At 39.5% G+C, this 27,834-nt stretch overlaps 1 protein-coding gene and 1 long non-coding RNA gene across 2 annotated transcripts in view; one reads left to right on the forward strand and one right to left on the reverse strand.

Annotated features, from left to right (window-relative positions):
* Positions 1-331: 331 nt before the first annotated feature.
* EIF2S2 (eukaryotic translation initiation factor 2 subunit beta) lies at positions 332-20,306 on the reverse strand. The gene is made up of 9 exons (XM_012754695.2): positions 20,140-20,306; positions 14,049-14,226; positions 12,423-12,526; positions 7,643-7,778; positions 6,479-6,579; positions 5,741-5,889; positions 3,693-3,749; positions 1,358-1,443; positions 332-799 (listed from the first exon to the last, which is right to left on the reverse strand). Exons 1-9 carry the CDS (start codon positions 20,152-20,154, stop codon positions 624-626), a joined length of 1,002 nt encoding a protein of 333 aa, XP_012610149.1. The 5' UTR covers positions 20,155-20,306; the 3' UTR covers positions 332-623.
* LOC142876883 (uncharacterized) overlaps positions 20,297-27,834 on the forward strand; it is a 67,791-nt gene continuing 60,253 nt past the window's right edge. Inside the window, exons 1-2 of the long non-coding RNA XR_012923734.1 lie at positions 20,297-20,610; positions 23,181-23,257. This is a non-coding gene — a long non-coding RNA (uncharacterized LOC142876883). The remainder of the gene's footprint in view (positions 20,611-23,180; positions 23,258-27,834) is intronic.

The raw sequence follows: 27,834 nt of genomic DNA on the forward strand, positions 1-27,834 counted from the left end.
GCTGGAGAACTTGGCAGTGAGGTGGTAGCAACAGTCCTCACCTAAGGAAAACAATTCAGATGTATGTAGTCATTTCCTGGACAGTGAAAACAAATCCTCCAGGATCTCACATTCCCACCACACTCTCCTGGGAAGCTGTGTCTACTGTATGTATTCCAAGAAAAGCTGAGAAGCGAAATGGCCGCAAAGCTGAAGTGCCTGCAAATGTCTAGTTTCTCAGGACAAGGATACAGAGACCTCACCAGAGCCCAGGCACAAACTTTTTTTGTTGAAATCACCAAGCACAATTTCTCTAGAAAAGAAAACTGAAGGACAAACCAAATTGAAAGAATCACTGTTATAATAACTTTAATTTATCTTGCATTTTACAGAAGTCTATGAACGATTTTAAAAAAGCACCTCCTTACCCCATATCATGTTTCTCTGACAGGTGTTAAAGTAGGCAATGAGTATGTCAACAGCTTGAGCATCAGCATCTTGCAAGGATTTCAGACCAACCAACCACTCGCCAAAGAACTTGGCAGCTTTTTATCTTGTTTTTAATACAATGGTATATCCACTCTGATGGCAAACCGTCCAGCCAAATCTCCACAACACACTTTGCAAAATCGATGATTAGCAAATTAGTTAGCTTTGGCACGGAGCTGTGCTCGCTTGCCCGTGACAGCCTGAAAGCCGGTTTTGATACTGGCCACAGAACATCGAGAATGACAAGTTTCGCACTGTAAGAAATAGAGTCGGGTGTCCTTCTGCAGGATTGTGTCTGGTGATCGGCATGTGTGACAAGTGACGTATTCCTCTGCAAATAAAGCAACATACAGCATCACCTGGTGGCCGTAGCAAGGTAGAGGTTTCTGCCCTCTGGAACACATTTACACTTAACTCCACAAGCCCAGGCTGAGATGACATTTCACCTGGGCACCCAGATCAGGGAAGCTTAGCTAATCTAGGGATAAGAAAACACAAGCAGTCTGCTGCGATGCTTCCCAGCTGCCTATTCTTGGTTCAGTCTACAGGAGAGCCACTCAGGGGTTATTATAAACAGATATAACACTTTTATGATTAGGATGGTAAAAAAAGGGGGGGGGGGCCAGGGCCCGGCTGAATCATAGGCAGGTTTCTCTGACTTGGCCTAGAATCAACCAGCTGCCTCAATCAGCTGGGCCTTCTTAAAAAAATCCAAACCCCCTTCCCAGACTCCTCTTCCTTGCTCCATTGCCCCTTCACTATCACTTTCTCCCTGATTTTTCTAGAAGGCCAGCTTTTCCAGGCTCATTACAAACAAAAGGTTTTCCCAAAACACTGTAGCCAGATGAGAACATTTCAGTGATGTAATGAAATTAAATTATACACTTACTGATATATCTTCTCAAGACATTTTCTATTTGTTTCTGTTGGAATCTTCCTTTGATTACAAGCTGGTTATTACCATCTATAGAACCACTATGAGAGAAAACGAAAATCTCCATTATTATTGTTTTTTTACTAAAGGAACCAATTCCAGCACCTTTATACTTAATAAATTCAAAATATATTCAATGGCATAGGATATTCTAGGATTGGTGCTATACTACCTGGTTTCTCAAAATTTATTTTTGATTAAGTAATTGGTGCCTGATGCCCTAAGCTATACTAACATTAAATCCGATTTCAACCAATTAAATCTCCAGTGACAACAATCAGATTTAAAATTGATTTGAAGTCTAAAACAAACTGATTCCTTAATTGTGTGTGACAGTCCATCATCCAACAAAGGAAAACAAACTTTTACTGAACGTATACAGTGGGCAAAGCAAGGGAGGGAGCTGTAAATATAAAAATATGAAAGGAGCCATATATATTTTTTAAATTCTAAGCACCAAATATTTTCGATTCAATCATGGGTGAAAGTATAGTTGATGAAAATATACTAAAATTGATTGTGGTGGTAGTTACACATATTAATTTTAGTATGTGAACATATTAAGAACCATTGAATTGTATACTTTAAACATATGAGTTGTATCTCAATAAAGCTATTACCAAAAAAAGAAAAGTACAATTGAAATCACAGGCCACAGACTGTCAATGGTACTTAATGATACACGTTTCCAAGAAAAAGCTGCTGACAAGCAATTTTGGCAAAACAAAGTTCTAGACTAGATGTTATCATTTGTTAAAAATTACAAATCACAAAGTGAAACAATAAAATTCAGTCATGCAGAGTTAAATTTATATTTGTTCCGTATGTCATCATAAAACATGACTTTTGCAAGAACCTCTCTTGTGATTCTTCTTTAACTACAAGGGTTTAATATCATCCTCCACAGACTGTAACCCTTAATCTCCAGGCTACAGTGATTCCAATGTTTGATGTAGAAATTTTTTTTTCATTCACTGTTAAAAAAAATTGAATTTTCTTAACAACCGTGTGTCTAAGTCACTGACCATAAATCTACTGGTCACAACTTGTTATAATTTACCCCACCTCTACAAAAACTGTAGATTATTCTGAGAGGCAGAAGAAACACTGCTAGCTTTTGATCGTTTCCTAGTTTATGCAAGTTAAAAATAAATAATGATTATAATATATTTATGTTATTTTTCCTGGAGTTTAGACCTGAAGAACAAATTTGTATTTAAAATACAATTCTTCTACAACAGGTCCTACATATCTACCATTTTTAAGTCAACTACTCCTTAACCCCACACCAAGTATAGCAAATTCCAACAAACTGAGTTTTAAGAGAGTAGGAAGAGAACAGAACACATTATTCTGTACTGCCTGTGAGACATAGATATTAATTAAGCCTTTTAAGAGTTCAAGCTCCAGAGATAGGCAGACCTGACTTGTCTCTTGACTGTGACACTAGCTATGTGATAACCTCACTTCATTGAACCTGTTTGCATATCTGAAGACAGGGATATATTCCTTTATACTTCATAGAACTGTTGTAAAATTTAATTGAGATGGCATCCAAAAACACACCTGGCTTGGGGGGAGGGGGGGAAAGGGCATTTATTGAAACCTTAAAATCTGTACCCCATAATATGCCGAAAAAAAAATCTAAAACAAACAAACAAACAAACAAACAAACAAACAAACAAACAACACACCTGGCACACTGCCTAGCACACAATAGGTGCTCAATATGCATTAGTCATCATTATTATGATCTAAGTCTACATTACTTATTTTTAAAGGGACATCTGGCTTCCTGCCCTTATAGAAGTCAAACTCATGAGATCCTGGCCTCCTGAATGGGGATGGACTGGCTCAGTGCCTTCAACAGGCAAGCCCTGAAGACATGGAAATAGTTATTTCATCCTGGATTCCTGTTTCAGTGGTTTTCCCCATGCCACTCATCAACTTATTAGCTGTATTTCTTCAATAGCTTGTTATCAATTCCTCTAAAATCTAATATTTGCTCCATAAAAACGCCCAGGAGTTCAATTACTCACAGAAAACTCTGAACATGGCAGATCTGTGGTATTCATTTTGGCAGACCAGCAGGCCTTCAGAGGAGCTGTCAACTCTGTAGCCCATTTTTAAGCAGCCACGCTCTCCCACAGAAATGAAGTGATTTCACTCCTCCTAAAAATTCCTCTAATAATCAGGTGAATTTTTTCTAAACATGTTTCATAACCTTTTCAAGTTAAGAGAGGTTCTTATGAAATGTCCAGTGTATGTAAATGTGAATATAGTTTCTTACCTTGTACCCAATTCAGCCAATAAAAATGCAAGGAGATGTTTGGGCTGACGATGTAATCTAAAAAGAAAACCGCATATATAAACTTTATCTTGCATGGAAATCTTGACCAAATTTCTAAAACACCATCCTGTTCACTGTTTTGATCTGTGGTTATTAAGGTATTAGATGAATTTCATTGCAGTTTATTTAAACTCTGAAATAAAGATATATATGATACCACTTATTTACATTGCAGTGCCTAAGAGACAGTATTATAGTTTATGAATACACACAGAAGTGCCTAGAAACATGGATAGAAAAAGTAAACACCAACTTAGAGAGTAACATCTTCCTCTGGGAAGGAAGGAGAAATGAATCAGAGAGAGATACAAAGGCAGCCTTAACTGTAACTGTAAGACCCTATTAAAGAAGTAAAAAGACCTTAAGTAAATGTGTCAAAAGGTCACCAAACCTAGGTGACAGATACTTAGATATCTGTTATGCTAATCCATATATATTTACTATTTAAAAATTTAAAAAAAAAAAAACTCTATAGATAGAAATATTCCATGGTAGCACAACAGCAGAAAGATGGAAACAGCTTAAATATTCACCAACTAGGGGAGAGGTTAAACTATGATACATCCCATTCAGTGGTGTAATATCGTGCTTTTAGAGTAAAACAGCTTTATATACCCCTCAAAAAAGTACACACATAATATAAAAAATGCAAATACAGAGCAATGCCATTCAATATTTTCACTTTTTAAATCTATACACTGACACCATTTGAACTTGTTCCAACAAGTAGATACTATTAATACTATTACAAGTTTTTAAGTTTTTTCCCCCTCAAAATGAAGTTGGTAAGAGTTGGTGAAAAGACAATAAAACAAGCAAGCTCCTGCATTGCTGGCAGGAGTATAAACTGATACATGCTTGCTGGAAAGCAATCTGCCAATGTTTACCATAAAAATATCCATTCCTTTTAATTTCAGTAATTTCATTTTAGGAATTTTTGGCCTTAAGGCTCTATTCTGAGCTACTGTAAACATATATGTATAAAGATGTTCCCTGAAGTTTTCTCTCTGATAATAAAAACCTGGAATCAACCACATCTAACTTAAGGAACTGTTAAAATATGTTGTGTAGCTATTTAAAACATTTACAAAGACTATTTAATGAGTAAAACTTTCATAATATATTGAGAAAATAGGTTAAGAATCAGTATACTAGTTTATTTTAAAATATGTACATAAAACTGGCTAAACATAAAAATAAAATACGGTTACCTACGGTTACCTACCCCTTAATGGTGGACTTTTCAGATGCTTTTTCGTTTTCTTTAGCATGTCTTTATTTTCTAATTTTTCTAAAATCAGCATATACTACTGTTGTCATTAGCAAAAAAGTCTAAAATATTTTAATAAGTAATACATATAAGTAACGAAAACTAGTGATTATCTCTGGGAGGTGGGATTTTTGAGTAATTGTCCCTTTTGTTTACTATTTTTTCTATAACAAGCATGTATTACATGAAATTGAAGAACACATAGTAGATAAAGTCAGTAGCCAGAAAATGTGTAGCCAAGGAGCTCTGAGAAAAGCCAGGCCCAGACAGTAACATGGGGTTGACACTGGCATGGAATATCATGTTGAGAAAGCTGAAATCTCATTAAGTGTGTCCTGTACAAGGAAGAGGCACACCACATTCAGTCACTTTTCAAGGAGCTCACTGCTTGCTTGGCAGGCCCACCCCAGACTGACTGATGAGGCTTCCCACACACTAGGCTCAGCCTCCCCACTCTTCATTCCATCTGGTTAGGATCCACCCTCATGGGTCAGCATGAGTTGACTTCTCTCACTTCTGGATGCCCTGATAAAATGAACCCGGAGACCTATGAATTGAAAGAACTGGTGAATTTGAACTGTGACCTCCCTCAAACTAACCCCTACACCTGTGCAATCTTTCTGCCTACACCAAAGTCCACTATAAGGACATTTAACATCCTTAAAACTTCACTAAGAATCTGGTATTTGGGATCAAGGTTCTCCATTAACCAACTTACAGTTTACAGATATCTGTGAAGTTAACAAAAGAAGTTTTCTTGGTTCCTACTCGGACGACCTGTGGAGGTTTCATGACGAATTTCCTTTTCTCTCCAGCAACCATATCTGGATTCTTTTCCCTCATGATGTTGAACACTCGATTCAGTAACTATAAAGTGGTATTCATGAACATTCTTAGTAATGGCAGGAATATAAAGTTCCCATTTGAGTCACTTTGCTGTAACAGAGAATACTTCGCTTTTTACTAAATGTACACACGCATTACTATATGTCTAGGAGCTCCTAGAGGGCAGGGACTCAACCCCTGACCAGGATTTAGTCCATTATGGATGTTCAGCGACTCTTGTTCAAAGTTAAATGAACAAGTCTTTATTAATTCTGTTGTTTCTATGGGAAAATATGTGATACATAGAAAATAATATTCAGGAAAGCCCAAACAAGCAAACTCCAGACTACCCTGACCCAAAGTAGCTATTTTGTCATCACTGTCCTCCTGACTCCTGGAGGGCTGCATGAATTCAGGTAGGGACAGTGAGTACTACATTGACTGCTATACTCTGGGCAGGCTACCCCACAGGTAGGCATCAGGAAATGCTACAAACTGGCTAAGTGACCTCTCTGCATCTATTTTACAATCAATCTGTACCTCAATGGCCCTTCCAATTCAAGGAACATTTATCTTGCCTTTGAGCTCTAATAAACAGCTCAGCCCCTTTTCACAACAGAGTTTGTCTTACCTCCTCATATGTATAGTCTCTTTCTGAGCCTGCCCAAGCAGGGCCCGTCTGGTTACTGAATGAGATACCATCGTCTTTTTTGCTGTCTTCATCTTCTAGAGCTACAGATAACAAAGACTGTAAGAATTAGGGATAGGCCCTGCTACAATATAAAGGGAGTGGGGGCAGATCTAGAGAAATGAAAGCTTCGAAGAAATCCGTCTTCCTTTCCACAACTGCATTCATGGCAGCCTCGAGCATAAAGGGACCAAGGTTCACAATCAACCCTTTAAGATAGGGATGTTGTGATTTTTTCAAAAAAGATCCTTAATAGAGACCTCTCTAATTAGGAGTTTGTAATAACACACCAAAATGTTTCTTGACTTAACAAACAAAAGATAAAATAATGCATTAGAATAATTAGAGGAAAAAGAGTCCAACTGTTTTGAAACACTTAAGAAACATCCACATCCATAAAAACCCATCTGCTGACTATACTAAAGTTCTCTAAAGACCCTATAGCATTTAGAAACTAATAAAACTACAAACAAAACACATTTTAAACATTATTTAAAAATCACCTACAGAAGTTTTCCCAAGCCTCAATCAGCATGTTTTTAATATAATCAGAATTGCCAAATTCTTCCCCCGTGAAATATCTAACTGCCATTATGGAGTTAGATATTATTTCCTTTCAGCTTCCGTTATCAGGCAATGGGAGAAATAAGGGGCAAGAAAAAATTTTTAAAAGAAGTCCCCTCTCACCCCTCAATCAAGACTAAGGCCAGACACTGGGTGTGGTGGCTCACGCCTATAATCCTAGCACTCTGAGAGGCTGAGGCGGGAGGATCACTAGAGGTCAGGAGTTTGAGACCAGCGTGAGCAAGAGTGAGACCCTGTCTTTACTTTAAATAGAAAGAAATTAACCGGACAACGAAAAATATATATAGAAAAAATTAGCTGGGCATGGTGGTACATGCCTGTAGTCCCAGCTACTCAGGAGGCTGAGGGAGTAGGATCCCTTGAGCCCAGGAGTTTGAGGTTGCTGTGAGCTAGGCTGATTCCACAGCACTCTAGCCTGGGCAACAGAGTAAGACTCTGTCTCCAAAAAAAAAAAAAAAAAAAAAATACTAAGGCCAAAGGCTTGTGTAACCTAGAAATGGGCTGCTGAGTCCCCAGTATTACCTTCATCTTTCTCTTGTATTTCATCCTCATCTGGGAACTTGACATTCTTCTTTTTCTTCTTTTTATTGCCAAGCATAATGTCAAGGTCATCCTCTGGTTCAGCTGGTTCTTGAACATCACTTTCAATCTTTAGATCCTAAGAAATTGAGATGAGTGGGTCTCAACAATTTGACACTAGGGCTATTCTGTTTTAAATATGATACAGGCTGACATCACTTTGGAGGGGGAAAATATCAAATATTCAAAACTGAAGTCACAGATCTTCCCCCACCCCTTTATCCCTTGTACTCATTCTTTAGCCTTGGGATTTTATTATAATTATCCATGTTTCCAAACCAGGCTACTGTCAGAATTACCTGGGAAATTTTAAAAGTTTGAATCTTTTGATTGACAATCTTCAGCAGGAACAGGGTTCAGGAGTATTTTAAAGACGTTTCTAGGGCCAGGTGTGGTGGCTCACCCCTGTAATCAATCCTAGCACTCTGGGGAGCCAAGGCGGGAGGATTGCTTAAGCTCAGGAGTTCAAGACCAGCTTGAGCAAGAGTGAGACCAGTCTTTACTTTAAAAATAAAAAATAAAGACGTTTCTAGTGATTCTGAGGTAGTTATTAGAAGTTTTTCCTGCTGACACCAAATATGCAGTGTTTTTCCACACTAATTCTCCACTATCAACCAGGTGTCCTCCAATTCAATTCAATTCTGACACATACTACCTGGAGTCAGGGCTCAGTCCCACAAGATTGACCTTACTTCAATAGCCAGTTGCCAAGTATAGGTTCCCCAAGTTTTATAGTCCAACTTGCCTAAAAATTTGGCAAGTTCCCACACTCCTAACTCCAAGATTCGATAATTTGCTAAAATTACTCACAGAATTTAGGGAAGCACTTTCCTTACTATTGCCAGTTTATTATAAAAGATATAACTCAGAGCCCAATGGAAGCGATGCAGATGACAAAGTATGAAAGGTGGGGGACAGATGGGGTGGAGAGGTGTGGAGCTGCCATGTTATTGCAGGCATGCAACGCTCCTAGCAGCAGCTTGATGTGTTCACTAACCTGGAGCTCTCCAAACCCTTGTTTAGGGATTTTATTACACAGGCACAATTGATTAAATTAGCCTCAGATGACTCAACTGGATCTCCAGACCTCCTTCCCACTCTGGAGGTGGCAGTGGGCATTGAAAGTTTCAATCCTCTAATCAGGGCTTTCTCTTTCTGGTTACAGCCCACATCCTAAAGCTATCTAGGGAGCCCTAGCCACTAATCATCATATTAGCATATAAGAGACACTTTCCACTTTGAAGATTCCAAGGGTTTTAGGAGTTGTGTGCCAGGATCTAGGGACAAAGACAATATATTTATTTTTTATTATACCATAGCCTGGCACCAGACTATGGAGAGGGTTTGGGGCATCACTCTAAGAGATGATATTATGAAAGACAGAAAGGCAGAACCCATGCAGAATTAGGGTCAAGTGACGAATGGAGACTAATCTTGACACCAAGATTAGTTGCCATAGGATGTAAATAGGATATATTAAATGGCCTAGGAATGAGCCATATACACCTCAGAAGAGCAAAAAGGGCCAGTCTTAGTTTCCTGCCTTTTAATGTCTCTTCCTCTGACCAGGTGATCTAGCTCCCTAACCTAAAGTGTGCTATCAACATTACTCATCAATTAATAGCTATTTCTTGTGTGCCTGCAAAATGGACTGTGACAACGGCTACAATAATTTCAGAAATCTTATCAGCAGAAAAGTTGGAATACCTGGGAGTAAATGAAGCTCAGATTTGGAATCCCAAATCCAGCTGTGTAGTCTTTGGAAGGGGATTCCTTGAAAAAATAACAGGAAAATACCTAATCCTACAACTTCCCCAGTAACAGTTAAAGATCAATCCTATGAGTTCTCTCACTAACAGACACCCTGCCATTCTGTTTTGCACACCTTGTGAAAAGAGCTGAATGGATGGAAAAGAGATGTAAACATCTCTCTTTCAAAATGGTTTGTTGAGAATCTGCTTTTATAGAGCTCCCGAGTAAACAGCAGGAGACTGATCTACAGCCTCAACCCTATCTCAAGGACAGAGTCTCATCTCCTGTGATAATCCCTTCTCTAAGGAAAGGCAGGAAACCAAGTCTTGGACTTTGACATCCTTGTGGTTTTTGTTATCTACCTGCTGTAGCTTTTTTGACCAACTGACAGCCATCACTATTTTTTTCCTCTTCATCCTCCTTAATATCAGTGAGCCACTTGGCCTTGCTGCTGGCATCTCCCTTCTCTTTCTGTGGGATGCCACACCATCTCCCTGTTCTCTCCCCACCGCCCTTTCCTTTCTCTCTTTCACTCTCTCATTCTATCCTTCTGAGAAAATAAACTTTTTTACTTTTATATCTTAATTTCTGTGTGAGAAATCTTTCTCCACCCATGCTGGGAGCACCTGCTAGCCTTCTACTCATAACAGTTTTGGTGCCACATTTGACCACCAAAGATCAATTAGCCCATGGTATTAGCTAGATACCATACAAACTGGAAACCAGATATTGACCTATTCTCTACGTCAATACACAAAAACTTAGAAATGCTAAATATAAATTAGCACACATTAACACACACCAGCCAACTGCTGGTCCTATACTATTATTTATTTTATTCTATAAGATCTACTTCCAAACTGAGGTCAAGAGAGCAAAAGGCAGAGAATAACAAAAAGTGTTTTTCAAGGCTTTTTAAAAGCCCTATAATGGTCTAAACATGCAGGTGGAAGAGTAACCCAAGACCTCAAAAATACTTCAGCTTCAAGCTTAACATCCATGACTTGCCTGATGACCAGGATACTTGTAACACCCACTTATGTCATGACTTCAACAGCAGAGAAAAAAAGTACCCAAGCATTTAACTTATTATGAGTAGAGGTTGTCAGTGACTCTTAAGGACAAAAGCTACTGGAGGAATCATCCAACAAAGCCTTACTAACCAAGACTTTCTGTGGCACATCTCTGTGTCACCTTGTCATCCAAGATAGATAAATTCCATTTGTTCAGTATAAGAGCATTTCTCTTTCACAATTTCCCTATAGTAGCAGGAAAAGAAGAGAATCCCCAAAGAGAGAGAGAATAAGATGAATCCAGGTAAAGAATTCTAAATTATCCCTGAACTAGAGTCGGTGCTGGGTTGTGTCTGGTGAGGCCAAGAGGGAGGGAATGGTGGCAGTGACAACAATGCCAAAGAAAAATTTTTAAAAATGTATCTTATTTATTTCAGTACCCCAGCAATTGTACACAATGCTTGACTTACTGTAATCACCAATACATATTTATAGAATTAATCAAGTCATCAAATTAATGACATTGTTTCTAAAACTCAATGAATTACTGTATACATGTCCTGCTACATGTGGGATACACCTTATTTGAGTTTGAGCAAATAAACTAAAAATATTTTGGTAGAGGACACAAAATGGGATACTTGGTATGTGTGTTCTCACTGTTGCATTCACTGTGTGTGTGTGTGTGTGTGTGTGTATGTATAAAGTTGGTGTTGGCTGGGCACGGTGGCTCACGCCTATAATCCTAGCACTCTGGGAGGCCGAGGAGGGTGGACAGCTCAAGGTCAGGAGTTCGAAACCAGCCTGAGCAAGAGTGAGACCCCGTCTCTACTATAAATAGAAAGAAATTAATTGGCCAACTAAAATATATAGAGAAAAAATTAGCCAGGCATGGTGGCGCATGCCTGTAGTCCCAGCTACTCGGGAGGCTGAGGCAGTAGGATCACTTGAGCCCAGGAGTTTGAGGTTGCTGCGAGCTGGGCTGATGTCACGGCACTCACTCTAGCCTGGGCAACAAAGCGAGACTAAACTAAACTAAACTAAACTAAACTAAACTAAACTAAACAAAACAACTAAACTAATAAAATAAAATAAAAATAATAAAATAAAATAAAGTTGCTGTTATCTTGGGTTTTATAAACAGATGTGTGGGCTCTGCTAAAGTGACTCCTGGACAGGGTCTTAAATGTTCTAGCTCTAAGTAGGGGAAGAACAGACTTTCCTTCCCTTTCATCCATCTACCATCCTATTCATCTACCTGCTCACCTAGCTACCTATTCTTTATTCAAAATAATTCTGAGGGTGGGCACAGTGGCTCACATCTGTAATCCTAGCACCCTGGGAAGTTGAAGAGGGAGGGAGCATTGCTTGAGCTTAGGAGTTCAAGATCAGTCTGAGCAAGAGTGAGACCCTGTCTCTATTAAAAATAGAAAAATTAGCCAGGAGTTGTGCAGCGTGCCTGTAGTCCCAGTTACTTGGGAGGCTGAGGCAGGAAGATGGTTTGAGCCCAGGAGTTTAAGGTTGCAGTGAGTTACGAAGACACCACTGCAGGGTTCATTATTTGCTGGTCAGAGATACACCAAAAAACTTGTGCATATTCAACATGCTACCAAAGTTTAAGGGAAGAAACCACAGGACTATTTCCTCCACAGGATTTCTCACAGAAATCTCTCTCCTCAGCCAAACAATCTCAGTATGGTTAAGGACAAGGGGCATCTTGTAATCATTTTATGGCATATAATACAATATAATATGTAAGACCTAAATTTATATTCCTTGAACCATAATCCCTTTAAGATACCTAGTCAGATATACTCCCCCCAAAATGAACTAAATGGTGGCAATTAAGTGCTAATAACAAAAGCAAAGCTAGTAAGATAGACAAAGGGGGAGAAACATCAGCTATTAGCAACCTTTCAAGAAGTTAAATTTTACCTTTAACAAGAAAGCAATACTACCTTTACACCTTCTTCAGCTTCATCAATATCAAATATCTTTTTTGTTTTTTTCTTCTTTTTCTTTTGATTAAAGAAGTTCAAGTCATCTAGATCATCAGAAGTATCTAAAAAGATTGTGGTACAATATTAACAACAACTAGAAGGCAAAACATCAAATTTTGAATTATGCCAACACATTTCAGTTATACATTAATCAAGTCACCAGAAAAGAAAGATTGAGTATTAATTAGCAGTACATTACTCCCTCCACAATCACAGAAATTATGATTCTAAAAAACAATGGCAGGTCAACTCAAAGCTTAGTAGAAAAAATCTGATTAGGGGACCATGTTGAATTAAGATTTTTATTTATTAATAGTAACCTGACCATATCATTCCTCACTGTTCCTAAGACAAAGTCAGACTCCATAATTTCTACGACTCTCCAGCCTTATCTCCCCACTTCTGCTACTTGCCTTGACCCCTTCACTTCCCATACCCCGATCCCTCGCTCCAGCCCTACTGAACTACTTTCAGTTCCTAGTACAGTGTGTTTGTGGTCTCTCACCTCCAAGCCTTACCACGGGTCCTCCCACACAGCTCTTACCTCCATCTCATAGAATCTTGGTTAGAAGTTACTTCCACCAAGAAACCTTTTCTAAGCCTATCCTTTCCCCTCTACCGGGTTAGGTGTCCCCAGGGTGCTTAGATAGTACCTTCCACTTACTCCAACTGAGGTACTTATTACCAGCTTGCTTATCTATCTCCCTAAGGGGCTATGCATTGTTCACCTAAACTCTAGTGCCTAGGTCAACATTTCATAAAATAAATCAATCATCCAAAGGCCTTATAAATTATTTCACATTCCTTAAAACAAGGCTGCACAGTAAATACAAATATCAATGAAACTTTATTGACCATTAATGAGTAATAATGGGTTCTCTTCAGTAAGCTTTCCATTTGCTCTGCTGTGTATAAACCAGGAATATTTTAGGACCCCTCTGCTACAGTTTTCCAAAGAGCTATTTGTGAATTCATTTTGTCTTATTACCACAGGAATGATTTACTTTCCATGTTTGTTTTAAACATGTACAAGACACTTGGTATGGGGTAGATGTTCAATGAATGTCAGTTTTCCCTACCCAACATAGTCTTATAGTCAACAAATGCAAATAATATTTACAGAATAATTTCTAATAGTCAAATTATGTCCATGTTATAGCACAGGAGCGAATAACTAAAGCTGGTGTCTAATCCCAAACATTTTAGGCTTTAATTTTAACCTCTCATATACATTCTCAGATTTGTTAAATTACCAAACTGCCTATCTTGGCCCTATTTCTTTCTGCCTACACTCAAACGAGATTACCGTTAAAGTTGGAGAAGAAATCTGACAGGTTAGACTGGAAAATCAGCTCTGGAACAACAAGGTTTCATCATCTTTGCAACTTGTGAAGTCAGTGGAAACTTCCCGGTAAGAAGCCTATCAGAAATCTGGAAAAGTCCAATGTACACAGACTACTGATGGCCTTTAATTCACTGGAACAGCCTTATCAGGCTGAGAAGTCACTGCATGTACAAAATACAAAACACTGATGGAGCTTGGGCTCCTAGGACAACAGTGATTCTCTCACATCAACCACTCACCTTTTTTCCTGCTGTCCTCTTCATCAGCTTCCACATCTTTGTCCTCAGTTGGCTCTGGCTCCACTTCTTTTGTTTCTGAGGGCTGGGTTTCTTCTGTCTGGGCATCCCCTTCCTCATCTAACATAAAGGGCTTCTTCTTCTTCTTTTTCTTCTTGCTCATAGTAGGATCAAAAATCATCTGTTTAAAGACAATAAAAAAGAAAGAGACCAAGTGATTATTTTTAATGATGCTCACATTTCCTATGCTTTATCATCAAAAGGCATACTCTTAAAAGACTACGTGATGCAAAATACCAAAAAAGATTTTATGAAAAAATAAAGTATCCATCCAAACCTCTTTATATTATTAAATATAAGGGGGAGAGGGGTGCTGACACATGTATACATCTTTAAATTTGTAAAGTATCACAAGATACAGCAACTGCATTTTTAGTTTCATGAATAAATCTGGACATTATGAATGAATTATGGAATTTAGGGAAAGGACCTTACCAATAACCTATGCTATGCCCCTCACTTTATAGACAAGAAAACCAGTGCCTAAGCAGGTTATGAATGTTTTATTCAAGGTTAGTAACCTGGGGTTGATATACCAGGATACTTGAGACTTGATCTGATAAAAATTTTTTTTTTTAAATTTTATCCTCAAGTTCAGACAAACCTTTAAGGAACTCCATCAGCAACCTTTCATACAGCAAAGATCTGAGAGACTTCCACACAACCTTTACTCTGCTTTTTGTTTGTGGAAATGTTAAAAGTTCTCTTAGGAATTATTCAGAGTAGATTATTGCACTAGAAACCTCAAAATGCTCTCAACATTTCTTTGAACTTTACAACTGACTAGTTTATTTGCAATTCATTACCTATTATAGTGGGGAAGAGCCAAGGCATATTCAAGATAGCAATATATAATAAATATCAATTAGAGAAATTGATATTTTTCTAGATTTGTCCCGATACAATGGAAAGCTGATAGGTTCAAATTCGATGAGCCCATTTTTCATATTGTTTCATTGTTTATTTGATCGGTACTCTATTCTGGAACATTCAGATTTGATCCAGCTTTTGTTACTATAATACTACAATAAATATTTGTACATTAAAAAAAAAGTTCTCTTAGGTTATTTTTATCTAAATGTCCACTACAGAGTAAGTGAAAAATTAACTTATAACTTGTAGACTATCTGCTCACACTGATCAGTTGAAAAAAAAGTAGATACTTTAGACAACATACAGGGCAGACACCTGAAAGAGTAGAAAAAGCAAGGTTTTTGAAGTCAAACAGAACTGGATTTAAATCCCAAGTATTTTTTTCCTGAACCCCACACCAATCCTTGTCCACATTCTACCATGCCCCTGCTATGGACAGTATAACGAAATATTTTAAAACACAGGTCTTATGGCTGGGTGTGGTGGCTCATGCCTGTAATCCCAGCACTTTGGGGGGCAAGGTGGAAGGAACACAAGATGTTTGAGACCAGCCTGGGCAACATACTGAAACCCCATTTCTACAAAAAAAAAAAATTAGCTGGATGTGGTGGCACACGCCTGTACCCTATATCCCAGCTATTCGGGAAGCTGAGGCAGGAGATCACTCGAGCCTAGGAATTCATGGTCACAGTGAGCTATGTTCTCCATAGCTGTACTCTACCCTGAGTAACAGAGCAAGACCCTACCGAAGAGGAGAGGAGAGAGGAGAGGAGAGGAGAGGAGAGGAGAGAGGAGAGAGGAGGAGAGGGAGGGAGGGAGGAAGGGAGGGAGAAGAAAGAAAAAAAGAAAAGCACTAGTCTGTCTGTAGCCCAACTGACTGGATCTGGATTCAAATCCTCCATTTCATCCCTGTGTTATTCCATGCCTCATCTATAAAACAGAGATAAGTATTGGGGAAGATATTTTAAAAAAAGAGAGAGGGAGGGAAGGACTAAGTAGTAGAACTAAAACAAAACCGCACAAGGTTATTGGGAGGATGAAATGAGTAAATAAATAGATATAAAACCCTTGGCATACTGCCTGGCACATAAGTACTCAATAAATATTAGCAATTCTAATTTATATAATGCTTTATATAGTTCACAAAGAATGGTGTCTCTTGATTTCTATCACTGAAATTTCAACTTAAGTGATCTAATTTCCCAGACATATGAAACTCAAAAAATTCCCAAAATTGATTCTAATTAAATTTTTATATGTCCCAAGTATATTAAGGAAACTAAGCTAAACTGAAACCAAGCTACACTCTGTAATAAAGTAGGGTAGTTTTTGTCCTCACTCAATATAGAGAAGTACCATACCTGCAAAACATCTTGGAAATTTTTATATAGCCTCATTACAAAGTTATTCTCTTCCCCCTTAGCGAAGATCCAACTGTATAAATAATTCTGAAATACAGTCAATCTGAAGAACATACCTGACAAGCTTAAAGTGTTCCTTCCAAGACAGAAGAGCAAAGAGAAAGGAGTCTTCCACTGCTGACCTACTACTTGGCCTTGGATCACCCTACATATGGTACTACAATCTGTTATAGGGAGCTAGCTATATTTCATCTTCATTCTTGAAATAGGGAGACTTGGCAATAGAACAGACAGCACTCCAGAGACTATAAATTTGGTTCTGGCAGGTCTTACAACCCATTTTCTGCACTTTTTCAAGCATCAAGTTCTGTGGAATATTAATTGCCTTTTAAGAATTATTTAGCAAAACACACCAGAGATGGGAGGGATCCTGAATTCAGAGGACAGTTTCACAACAGCCTTCCTATCCTTTGAAAAATGTTCTTATTTAGTTCTACAGGTAAACAGTTTGGTTGTAGCCTTGTAAAGGATAATAAACATGCAGGAATTACAACACTGAACTAATCTCTCTTTCAATTACTGTCTCTGGATACTTAACCTACACCCATGTCTCACTTTTTTTATACCACCGTGCAAAGTACTTTACAAATAAGGAAACCAGGGATCCCAAAGCAGCACCCAAAGCAGACCTCCAAAAAGAACAAGGCATCGTCAGTCTTGAGCAAAATCATGGCTTTTTAACATTTTCATATCTGACTTCTAAATTATCAGTTGACATCCCATTTTTTTTATGAGACTAGTTTGGATTTGAGAAGCAAATAGTTGCTGACAGTATACTTATGGAAAACTACACAATGACTTGAGCTTTTTTTTTTTAAGTTTACAACAAAGCCTTCAAAAGCATGACGTTTCTATTTTCAATTTCTCATGTGCTGGGCTGGAGAAGGCAAGAAAAAGGGATATCACCTAAAATTACCCTGATGTGCTTTCTCAAATTGGAAACCTCCTCCCATTTATCATACCTTATCCATGAAATCAACCTTATGGTCTACACCCAGAAGGCAGGTGTGAGTCCACAAAAGAACCTAGAGAAAAGCATCTAAAGTTCCTTCCAAGGATGAGCAGAACAAATGTTAACAGTGTTGTCATCTCTGGGTGATAAGATTCTGGGACTTTTGTTTAAGAGACAGCATCTCACTATGCTGCCCAGGTTGGCCTCAAACTCCTGGGCTCAAGTGATCTTCCCACCTCACCCTCTTGAGTAGCTGGGAGTACAGGCAAATGCTTGGATTCTGGGAAATATTTATTTCTTTGTAATTCTTCTGTTTCATAAACTTCACACAAAACACAAATTCCATTCTTAATCAGAAACTTTTAAAGCCTTTGCAAAAACATCTTACCATATTGTGTGAAAACCCAACGTCCTGACACCTTGTGAGTGAGTCCTAGTAGTAAGCAAGTCTTAAATATTGAGAGCACTTTTTTAAAAAATGTCTATTGAAGCTCACGATTTTCGGGACAAAAAAAAATAAAAAATTTTAAAATGGTCTGAAAAATACAGAATGCTTAGGGATTAGAGGACTTTTTCCTGACCAGATAGCACCCATATTTCTAGAATATTGCTTTTTAAAGATTATGGTTCCACTATGTTAAGAAGGGTTATTTTTTGGCTTAATTACCAGGTTTAAAAAGAAATATGTACAGTTTATTTTGTCAATTATATATTAACAAGCTGTTTAAAGGAAAAAGATACTGACACTCAACTACCTGAAGAATAAATAAATAAATAAAGGAAAAAGAAATGTGAAAAAACAGAAAAATTATTTCTTAATAGTAGGGTGTCTGATCCTCTATCCTGTGACTGGGCAGTGTAACTCTCCCTCTGGGAAGTCCCTGGGAGTTTATAAATCATTTCCAAGTACAGAGTCTCATTTGATCTTCACAAGTCTGTAAAGTTGCCAGAAAGCAAGGGATTGGCCTAATAACACTTACCTAGTCAAGAGCACAAGAGGAATCAGAACCTACACCTATTCTTCACACCTCCCTCTAACCCTAACCTCCACCTGACACAGTGGAAGCCAAAGGCCAGGATTCTAGGTCCACTTGCTGCATGACCTTGGGCAAGTTAAACCTCCCTGGGTGGGCCCTACTTTCCTGTGTATAAAATGAAGTTAGACTGGTATACCTAAGTACCAAGCTACTTAATATTTTATTAGCTTCCAAAGTCCTTTCCTGGAATGCTGGTTCTGCCACCTCTGCTCAACAAAATCCTGTTCATCCTTCAGTAGTGTATTCATTTTCCACTTCTTTCAAAGCCTTACCCCACTTCTAAAAATGATTCCTCCACCCCCCCCCAATCTAGCGATGTTGATAGCCCTATTTCTACGTCTTGTGGCAACTAGTTTTTACCGTCCATTACAGCTTATCTCTTACCTCCCTTACTACACTGTGAACACTTTACCACAGAAACCCTACACAGAATAACACCTCACAGTATCTCGCACTACACTAAATACTGTATTTGCTAAAGGTTATGAAAAGTTTGGAGAATAAGTAGGAACAAAACAAGTGTGAAACTGGGAGGCCAAGGCAGGAAGATCACTTGAGGCCAGGAGTTCGAGACCAGCCTAGGCAACACAGCAAGACCCGTCTCTACAAAATATTTTTAAAAAATCAGCCGGGCATGGTGGTGCATGCCTGTGGTCCTAGCTACCTGGGAGACTGAGGCAGGAGTATCCCTTGAGACCAGGATCACAGTGAGCTACAATTGCGCCACTGCACTCAAGCACAGGAAACAGAGCCAGGCCCTGTATTTTTCTTTTAAAGCGTAAAACACTTTTAAAAAGCGTAAAACACCATTCTTATAACTTAGACAACTCTCTAGAGATCCTCGAATTCTTACTCTTATTTTTCTCCAAGGTCCTATGGAATAAGTGAATTATAAGTTCTTCACAAGCTTTTTGGGGATGGGAAAAACCCACCAATAAGTTGTAGCTCTCCCCTCGCCCAATATTAAGCAATATCTGAGAACACTTAACATCAACCTCATTTTAAGTCGTTTGATTTTACATCAACTAGAACAAATCTGGGAAAAAAGAACTTGAGGAAATTCGCTCAGATCCAATCACCACTGTAGTAAAAGATCCAGGCAGCTTCGCAACCCGGGCTTCCCGCTCACATCGCTATGAGCCTTCTGTTAAGGGAAGGTCAGAAACTCTTGCCCAGAAACTTTCCAGAAAGGCTAGTCACTTTTTGAGGCTGAAGGCTCTTTTTCTCTTGTTCTCTCTCACGCTTTCGTCCTTTGAAAAAAAATAATGCTCGAGAGGAAAACAAGGGCAGAATACCGGCCAGGAAAAGCCAGTCTACAAAGTTTTTTAAGGAAAGTGTGTTCCACCGGAGCCGAGGGAGGCCCCTTGCGGCACCTCGTGCACCCACGGAGGCGGGCTGGGGCCGCAGTGCCTAGCGGAAAGGAATGCAGGGGTCGCCAACCCCAATCTCGTTCCGGGTATTAACTGGACACTCAAGCCCCTTCAGGGAGGGAGACCCAACGTGTGCTCTCCATCCGGAAGCGCCGGCCACTGTACGAGGTCCGCCTCAGAGCCGCCACCCTGAGGTGAGTGGGGTGCGGCCAAGCCAGCGCCTCCGGAGTGCTCGCCGGCTCTACCGCTCCGGTTCGCCTAGGCCCGGCTGCCCCACATGGCGGCGTCCGGCTGCTAGGCCGCAGGCCCCGTCTCCCACACTGGGGTGGGTTCGTCTTCTCGCCTCAGTCCTTAGCCCTAGCGCCGGGCTCAGACTCTCACCTCGTCCCCGGACATGGCTGCGGCTCGAGTGGGCTCGGCACGGACGGGAAGTCGGACGGGTCAGCCCCAGGCCCCGGCGGCAGCGCGGCTCCTGCCGATACCTCTCCCACCACCGCACTAGGCTCTTGCATCAGCGAAAGGGAACGACACCCCGCCCTCTCCTCGAAGCGTTGGAAATGCGCCTGCGCAGAGCCCGCCAGAGCGCAGGCGCATAGAAGAACCAAACTAGCGCGCTTCGTGTGGCGCGAGTTTCCAGGCGACGCCGCGGCGCCAGGCATGCCGGGATTTGTAGTCCGTTTAGAAGAGGCGGGCACTTGCGCTGTAGTAGCCCAGCGACCTGTGCTCGACGTTGGAACGAAAGGCAGCCAGAAGGTTCGCCTGCGGGTGATGTCCGTTGTCTCAGCCTTTCGGAGAGTCCTGCGTTGCTTGTAAAGTGAATTCGAGGCCATTCCTCCTGGGTTAGGGTAGTGGGTAAGACACTCCGTAATGTGAACTTGTCAGAGCTTTAGTTTTCCCACATGCCTCTGGGGTGTTCTAGAGTTTGAGGAAATTTTAAGTTGGAGCTGAAGGCACACACTTCACTAAGGGGTTTTACTTCTTGTGAAATTTAGCGTGCTGGCTTTATACTTAGGAAGTTGGAAATTAAAAGTATCCTCCCTGTCTCCCCTCAGGGGTAGACTGAGGAGAGAAGGTGTCCCCTAAGGAGAAATGGCAAGAGGCAGTCTGTAGAGAAGCCTCAAAATACCTGTTTATGAAGTCTGATTGAATTCTCCGGGCATCATGCAATTTCCCTTGAGGCCTAATAGCAGCTACTCTTTAGGGATCTCTCATTATTGTCAATGTCCTCCAACCAAAGACCGTGAGAACACTCCTATGGTTGAACAAAATTGGGCTTATGGTCGCCTTGCACGGGGCTGGTACATCCTGGGGGACAGCAGGACATTTCAGAAAGAGAGTGTTGGAAAGAATTTATAGGGTTTGGGCTTCTGTTATGTAATTTGTGGGAAGGTTCAAGGAAGCAGAGATTGGATGCTATCAGGAGGTGGAAGTAATTCTGTGATAGGGTATTTTAATAATTCTTACATAAAAAGGAAGAACCAAGTGAGGCTAAAACTATGATTGGTAAAAAAAGGTTAGAATTGAGGGCTATCTGGTCATTTTTTGTGGTTGGGACAATGTTCCTTTTTTTGTTCCTATTCAGACGTCATTATGGAGTGGTTTTTTTTTTTTTTTTTTTTTTTGAGACAGAGTCTCACTTTGTTGCCCAGGCTAGAGTGAGTGCCGTGGTGTCAGCCTAGCTCACAGCAACCTCAAACTCCTGGGCTCGAGTGATCCTTCTGCCTCAGCCTCCCGGGTAGCTGGGACTACAGGCATGCGCCACCATGCCCGGCTAATTTTTTATATATATATCAGTTGGCCAATTAATTTCTTTCTATTTATAGTAGAGACGGGGTCTCGCTCTTGCTCAGGCTGGTTTTGAACTCCTGACCTTGAGCAATCCACCCGCCTCGGCCTCCCAAGAGCTAGGATTACAGGTGTGAGCCACAGCGCCCGGCCTATGGAGTGGTTTTGTTTTTGTTTTGACCTATCATGTTCACAGAGTGGTCTTGTCTGATGCTGATGTCCTGTGAAACTGATTATGTTCAACAAGGGAGCACATCCTAGTTGATAGTGCCAGCCTAGCTCCCTGCTATCCAGGGCTGCATTTCTTCTCACTGTACTCCATATTACTTAATATATGTTCTCTGCTTAAGGCCTGAAAACAACTGCATAAGATAATCCACAAATATTTAGTATTCCCTACTGGATACTAGTCCCTAAGTAAGCATGGCAGGTCCTTACCTCCAAGGAGCTTACATTTTTAGTGAGATAAATACTTTATTAGCCCCTTTTTCCAGATGAAGAAACTGCTTTGTGGTGTTGAATAATTAGTCCAAAGTCATATACATCCAGCAAAACAGAGAACCTGGTAAACGAAGTTCAGACAATCTTATGCCAGCAGCTGCCACTTTACCACCTTGAGAATCTGAATCCCTAAGGAGTCTGGACTGCTAACTCCAAACTTCAGTCATCTTCAGCTACCAATATCTGTGCATACTAGGGTTACTTAACAGTAGCACCATTGACAAATTGAGCCATGCTTTGTTCATTGTGAGATGTTTAGCAGCATCCCTGGCTTCTATCCACCAGATGCCAATTGCACCTTCCCCCTAGTTGTGACAACCAAAAATGTCTCCAGACATTGCCAAATGTCCCAGGTCGGGGGTGTGTGTGTGAATTCACCCCTGCTTGAGAACCACTGGTATACACCATTTATCTCCTCTTGGACCTTTGAGAGAGAGCAAATGTTTGGGGCACGCTCAAATTGCGTTAAGTAGGGAGGTCTTGAAGAAGATAGAAGAAAATAATGTGGACTAAGTTTTTATTTTTTTAGAGACAGAGTCTCACTTTGTTGTCCAGGCTAGAGTGAGTGCCGTGGCATCAGCCTAGTTCACAGCAACCTCAAACTCTTGGGCTCAAGTGATCCTACTGCCTCAGCCTCCCAAGTAGCTGGGACTACAGGCATGTGCCACCATGTGCAGCTAATTTTTTGTATGTATATTTTTAGTTGGTCAATTAATTTCTTTCTATTTTTAGTAGAGACGGGGTCTCACTCAGGCTGGTTTTGAACTCCTGACCTCGAACAATCCACCCGCCTTGGCCTCCCAGAGTGCTAGGATTACAGACGTGAGCCACCATGCTCGGCCATGGACTAAGTTTTTAAAAAGCTTGTTCAACTAGGAAAATGAAGATAGAGAAAGAGAAAACAAATGAAGTAAAAAAAAAAAAAAAAAAACCACAAAGAGAAGTGATAAGGGTAAAAAAAAAAAAGGAGCTCATAAGAAGTCACCCTTAAATTACTCAGTTCACACTAACAAAGTCACACTAAGAAAGTCTTAATGAGGGCTTTATGTACCTCCATTCCCTATTTGGGAAATGTTGGTATGTTTAGCAAATAGTCTTGACCACTTTGATGAAAAGATTTCTCTTTTCCTTTACAGCATGGTACCAGGTATAACCTTCCTGAACTGGCTGCTTACAAGAAGGCTTCCTTCAGAGATTTCAGGCTTCCTCCAAGGTAGTAGTTTGTCTTCCAGGGAGAGCCAAGATTCCCTGGGGAACTGGCAAAAGTCACAAAGCAATGATAGCTAAGCTTTTTCTTGCAAGAGATAGAGCCTACTTAGCATCAATGCAAATAATCACTTATATTTTCATAACTTCTTTCATCTAGGAATCTGCAAAGCATATAGACATTTATTAATCTTCTCATATGTGTAAGAGAAATCACTGTGATTTTACTGTTTTGTAAATATAGAAGCCAAATTATGGAGTCCACAAAAAATGGTGAGAAATCTAGAAACAGACTACTGGAATTTTCACTCTAGGCCATTCTTTATGCACAACACCACCCCAGATCTCCAGCTGCCCAACAGTAAGCTAATGATGATAGTCCTTCAATTGTATGCTTAATTATATGTTTTTACTGGCTTTAAAATATTCCATAGTCTTCACTTGACCCATGAAATAAAAAGTCTATAGAGAGTAGGACTTAAAGTTAAATAATGACAGTACTTAAAATAGAGCCCAGATGTCATGATTCTCAGTCCAGTTCTTTTCTTACTTGGTAAGCAAGGCCACACATCCTCATGGGTGATATTTAACACCCATGTTTTACAGAAAACATACTTAAGATAGAGTTCTAATCCATGTAGAAATTCAGACCTGTTCAACTCTTTTTGTCTATGAGTACTTCATTAGATGAGCCCTTTAAGGCTTTAAGAGTCAGCTTTGGTGAAAAAAAGAGAAATGTAACTGAGCTTCTTCTTAATGAAAAGCATCTAGTAACCCTGTTTTTATCTTTGGGTTGATATAGTAGACAGAAGGTACAGTGAGGCTCTCCCAAAGAAATCTGGCATGGGATTATCCTCTGAGAACTACACTAGTAGGAATTAATCCCCCCCTTTTTTAAACTTCCAAATAGCATCATAAGAATTCTTAAGTTTAGTCAATGTAGAAATGACTTAAAAGGTTATCTTTAAATGTGGCACTGAGGAATTTAGGAATCACTAATTCTAAGCAAGTTGACCAGGAAACACTCTCTCTAATAGCATTGTTATGTCAATGATTTCTATATCCATATTCCAATCCAAACCTCTCCTCTGCATTCCAGCTGCACACATCCAAGTACCTACTTCTCCACATTTGCTTGTCTCACAGAGATCTCAATGTTTTTGTGTCTAAAACAGAACTCTATTTCCTACAGTAAGTCTTCCTCATCTCAGTTAAAGGTCTCTTCCCAGGTGCTTAAGTCAGAAACTCAGGAGTTCCCCGATTCCTTTCTTTCCATCACATTCTTCATCCAGTTCATTTTTAAGTCTTGTTGATTGGTTGTGCAAAATAGATCTCAAAGTCAACCACTTATCTCCATCCCCACTGCCACTAGCATAGTCCATGTGATTGTCATCTCTTTTTTGAATACTCCAACATTTTCATCTTGACCCTTCATAACACTTACCATAATTTGTTTATTGGTCTGTTGTTTACTGGTGATTTTCTTTGTTGTTGTTTTGTTTGTTTTTAACAGCCACTGCACTTAGTGTGATTTTCTTAATCTTCACTATTAGAATGTATGTACATTTCCTGAGGATAAGTACAAAAATCTGTTTTGTTAACTCCAATATTCCCAGTACCTATCAGAGTGCCTGGCTGATTTTAGGAACTTAATAAATATTTGGTAAATATTTGTTGAATTAATGGAGGAAAATCCAGTAATATCCAACAATATAGCATTATTGCTTATAGTGAAATAGTTGAAGTTGGAGCCTTTATTTAATCATATATAGTAAAAATGACTAGAGCTAACATAATTAAAATCAATTGTATTGTAATATGTCTGAAAAAATATGTTAGAATTGAAATGGTTCACCTGGAACCCAGAAAGAGTAATAAGCCAAGATCTGTTTTTCCATCCAGCAGTGTTCAGGACAGAGAAATCATGAATCCAAAGAACATTGTTAAACTAGTCAATAGGTAAACTTACTCTATGGCATATATTAGCTTTCCCTGTCGCCTGAATGAAATGGATCTTAATACCATCTTTTTCTGATCATTCACCAAACAGTATTTTGATTGCCAATTTAGATTCCTTGGTACCTCTACACTGAAAAGGAAATGCTCTGGACAGCAAATACAAATATTTTTGTCACTGGAAAAATACCTTCTATATTATATTATATTCCACAGAGAAGGTAACTCTGTGAAGACAGGAAAATGTTAATCACAGCTGTGTCCCTAGTTCATTAGAACAATGCCTAGCACAAAGTAGATTCTTTGTAAGTATTTGGTGAATGAGTGAATGAATGTGTATTAGTAAATTAGAGTTATACTTTATACCACAGTCTCTTATGAATTTGGTTATTGTGAGTTAATCCTCAAGTATCAGTTATAACCGTTGCTAATCAACCCAGCCTATTATAATTTTACCCTTCTCTATCATAATGTAATACTTAATAATGTCATTGAAGAGCAGTTAGACTTTGCTGTCTTGCATTATTTATTTTTAAATACATATGTCCTTCAAGCTAGATTATAAAATCCTTGAGAGCAAGAACCATATGTTAAAACTATGCCTCCTACACCATCTTAAATCTAATAGGCACTTAATACTATAAATTGTTGGTCATGTTACCCAGAGTTACTTAGTAACTTGACATCTGTACAGAAGACTTCGAAACTCTTAAGAAAACCACAATGAAATACTACCTCACACCCATTAGAATGGCTATTTAAAAAAATTTTTTTAAACTCCAGAAAATGACTCATGTTAGCAAGGAGAAATTAGAACCCTTGTGTACTGGTGGTAAAACTGTAAAATGGTATAGTTGCTATGGTAAACAGTATGGTGGTTCCTCAAAAATTTTTAAATAGAATGACCACATGATCCAGCAATCCAGCTACTGGATAAATATAAAAAAAAACAACAAAAAACAAAAACCTGAATGCAGGGTCTCAGAGATACTTGTATACCCAGGTTCATAGCAGCATTATTCACAATAGCTGAGAGGTAGAAGCATCACAGGTGTCCAATGATGCATGAATAGATAAGCAAAATATATATATAATGGAATATCATTCAGCCTTAAAAAGGAAGGAAATTCTTATATGCCACAATACAGATGAACCTTGAAGACATTATGCTATGTGAAATAAGCTATGCAGGAGGTGGTGGCTCCTGTAATCCTAGCACTCTGGGAGGCCGAGGTAGGTGGATTGCTCCAGGTCAGGAGTTCAAAACCAGCCTGAGCGAGACCCTGTCTTTATTAAAAGTAGAAAGAAATTAATTGGCCAACTAAAAATATATATACAAAAAATTAGCTGGGCATGGTGGCACATGCCTGTAGTCCCAGCTACTCGGGAGGCTGAGGCAGTAGGATCACTTGAGCCCAGGAGTTTGAGGTTGCTGTGAGCTAGGCTGACACCATGGCACTCACTCTTGCCTGGGCAACAAAGTGAGACTCTGTCTCAAAATAAAGAAAGAAAGAAGCTAGCCACAAAAAGACAAATAGCATATTATCCCATTTGTATGAGGTACCTAGAGTAGTCAAATTCATAGAAACAGAAAGTAGAATGGTGGTTGCCAGGGGATGGGGGAAAGGGGAAAGGGAGAGTTGTTTAATGGGTAGAGTTTTAGTTTTGCAAGATGAAAAGAGTTATCGGGGCTGATTGCACAACAATGTGAATGTACTTAACTGTACACTTAAAAATTGGTTAAGATGGTAAATTTTATGATATATACGTATTTTATCACAAATTTTTTAAAAAGAGCACTGAATTGGGAGTCAAAAACCAAGGTTGGGGTTCTTGGTGGTTCTCGATGAATGATGAGTCTGAAACAATTTGCTCCTTTGTTTTTTCATCTTCAAATGGGATCATAAACCCTGCAAGCTCTGGATTTTTATGAGGATCAAATAAAAACCAAAAAAACAAAACAACTATTAAGATAATTTTTGAGTAGTGGTTTTTCCTGGTATTCTGGTGTCCCTCATCTCTTAATATTCATTACAAGTTTCGCGTCTTATGTCATACCAAAATGTTGCTAAAGATGCCTCAGTAGGCCGGGCGCTGTGGCTCACGCCTGTAATCCTAGCTCTTGGGAGGCCGAGGCGGGCGGATTGCTCAAGGTCAGGAGTTCAAAACCAGCCTGAGCAAGAGCGAGACCCCGTCTCTACTATAAATAGAAAGAAATTAATTGGCCAACTGATATATATATAAAAAAATTAGCTGGGCATGGTGGCGCATGCCTGTAGTCCCAGCTACTCGGGAGGCTGAGGCAGAAGGATCACTCAAGCCCAGGAGTTTGAGGTTGCTGTGAGCTAGGCTGACGCCACGGCACTCACTCTAGCCTGGACAACAAAGTGAGACTCTGTCTCAAAAAAAAGATGCCTCAGTAGTAACCTATTACCACTTCAAAGGATTTGTATGCTGAACCCTTTCAATTTGGGCTGCTCACCTTATAATTTGGTCCCAAGAAAACATCAAATAAGTAGCTTTTATGAGGATTGTTGATGATCTAAGTTGCTAATTATCAATGTGGTTTAGCATTTACTGAGGAAATACAAGCTCAGGATTCTCATGTTAGTATAAGAAAGCTGGTCC

This window comes from Microcebus murinus, chromosome 16 (genome assembly GCF_040939455.1).
Source record: "Microcebus murinus isolate Inina chromosome 16, M.murinus_Inina_mat1.0, whole genome shotgun sequence".
Classification (NCBI taxonomy): domain Eukaryota; kingdom Metazoa; phylum Chordata; class Mammalia; order Primates; family Cheirogaleidae; genus Microcebus; species Microcebus murinus.

Coding starts and splice junctions, on each gene's coding strand:
- EIF2S2 (XM_012754695.2), bottom strand. Junction 7,779..12,422: donor AAGCTGAAGAAGGTGTAAAG/GTAGTATTGCTT, acceptor TCAATTTCTTAG/GATCTAAAGATTGAAAGTGA. Junction 5,890..6,478: donor GAGACTATACATATGAGGAG/GTAAGACAAACT, acceptor ACCACTTTATAG/TTACTGAATCGAGTGTTCAA.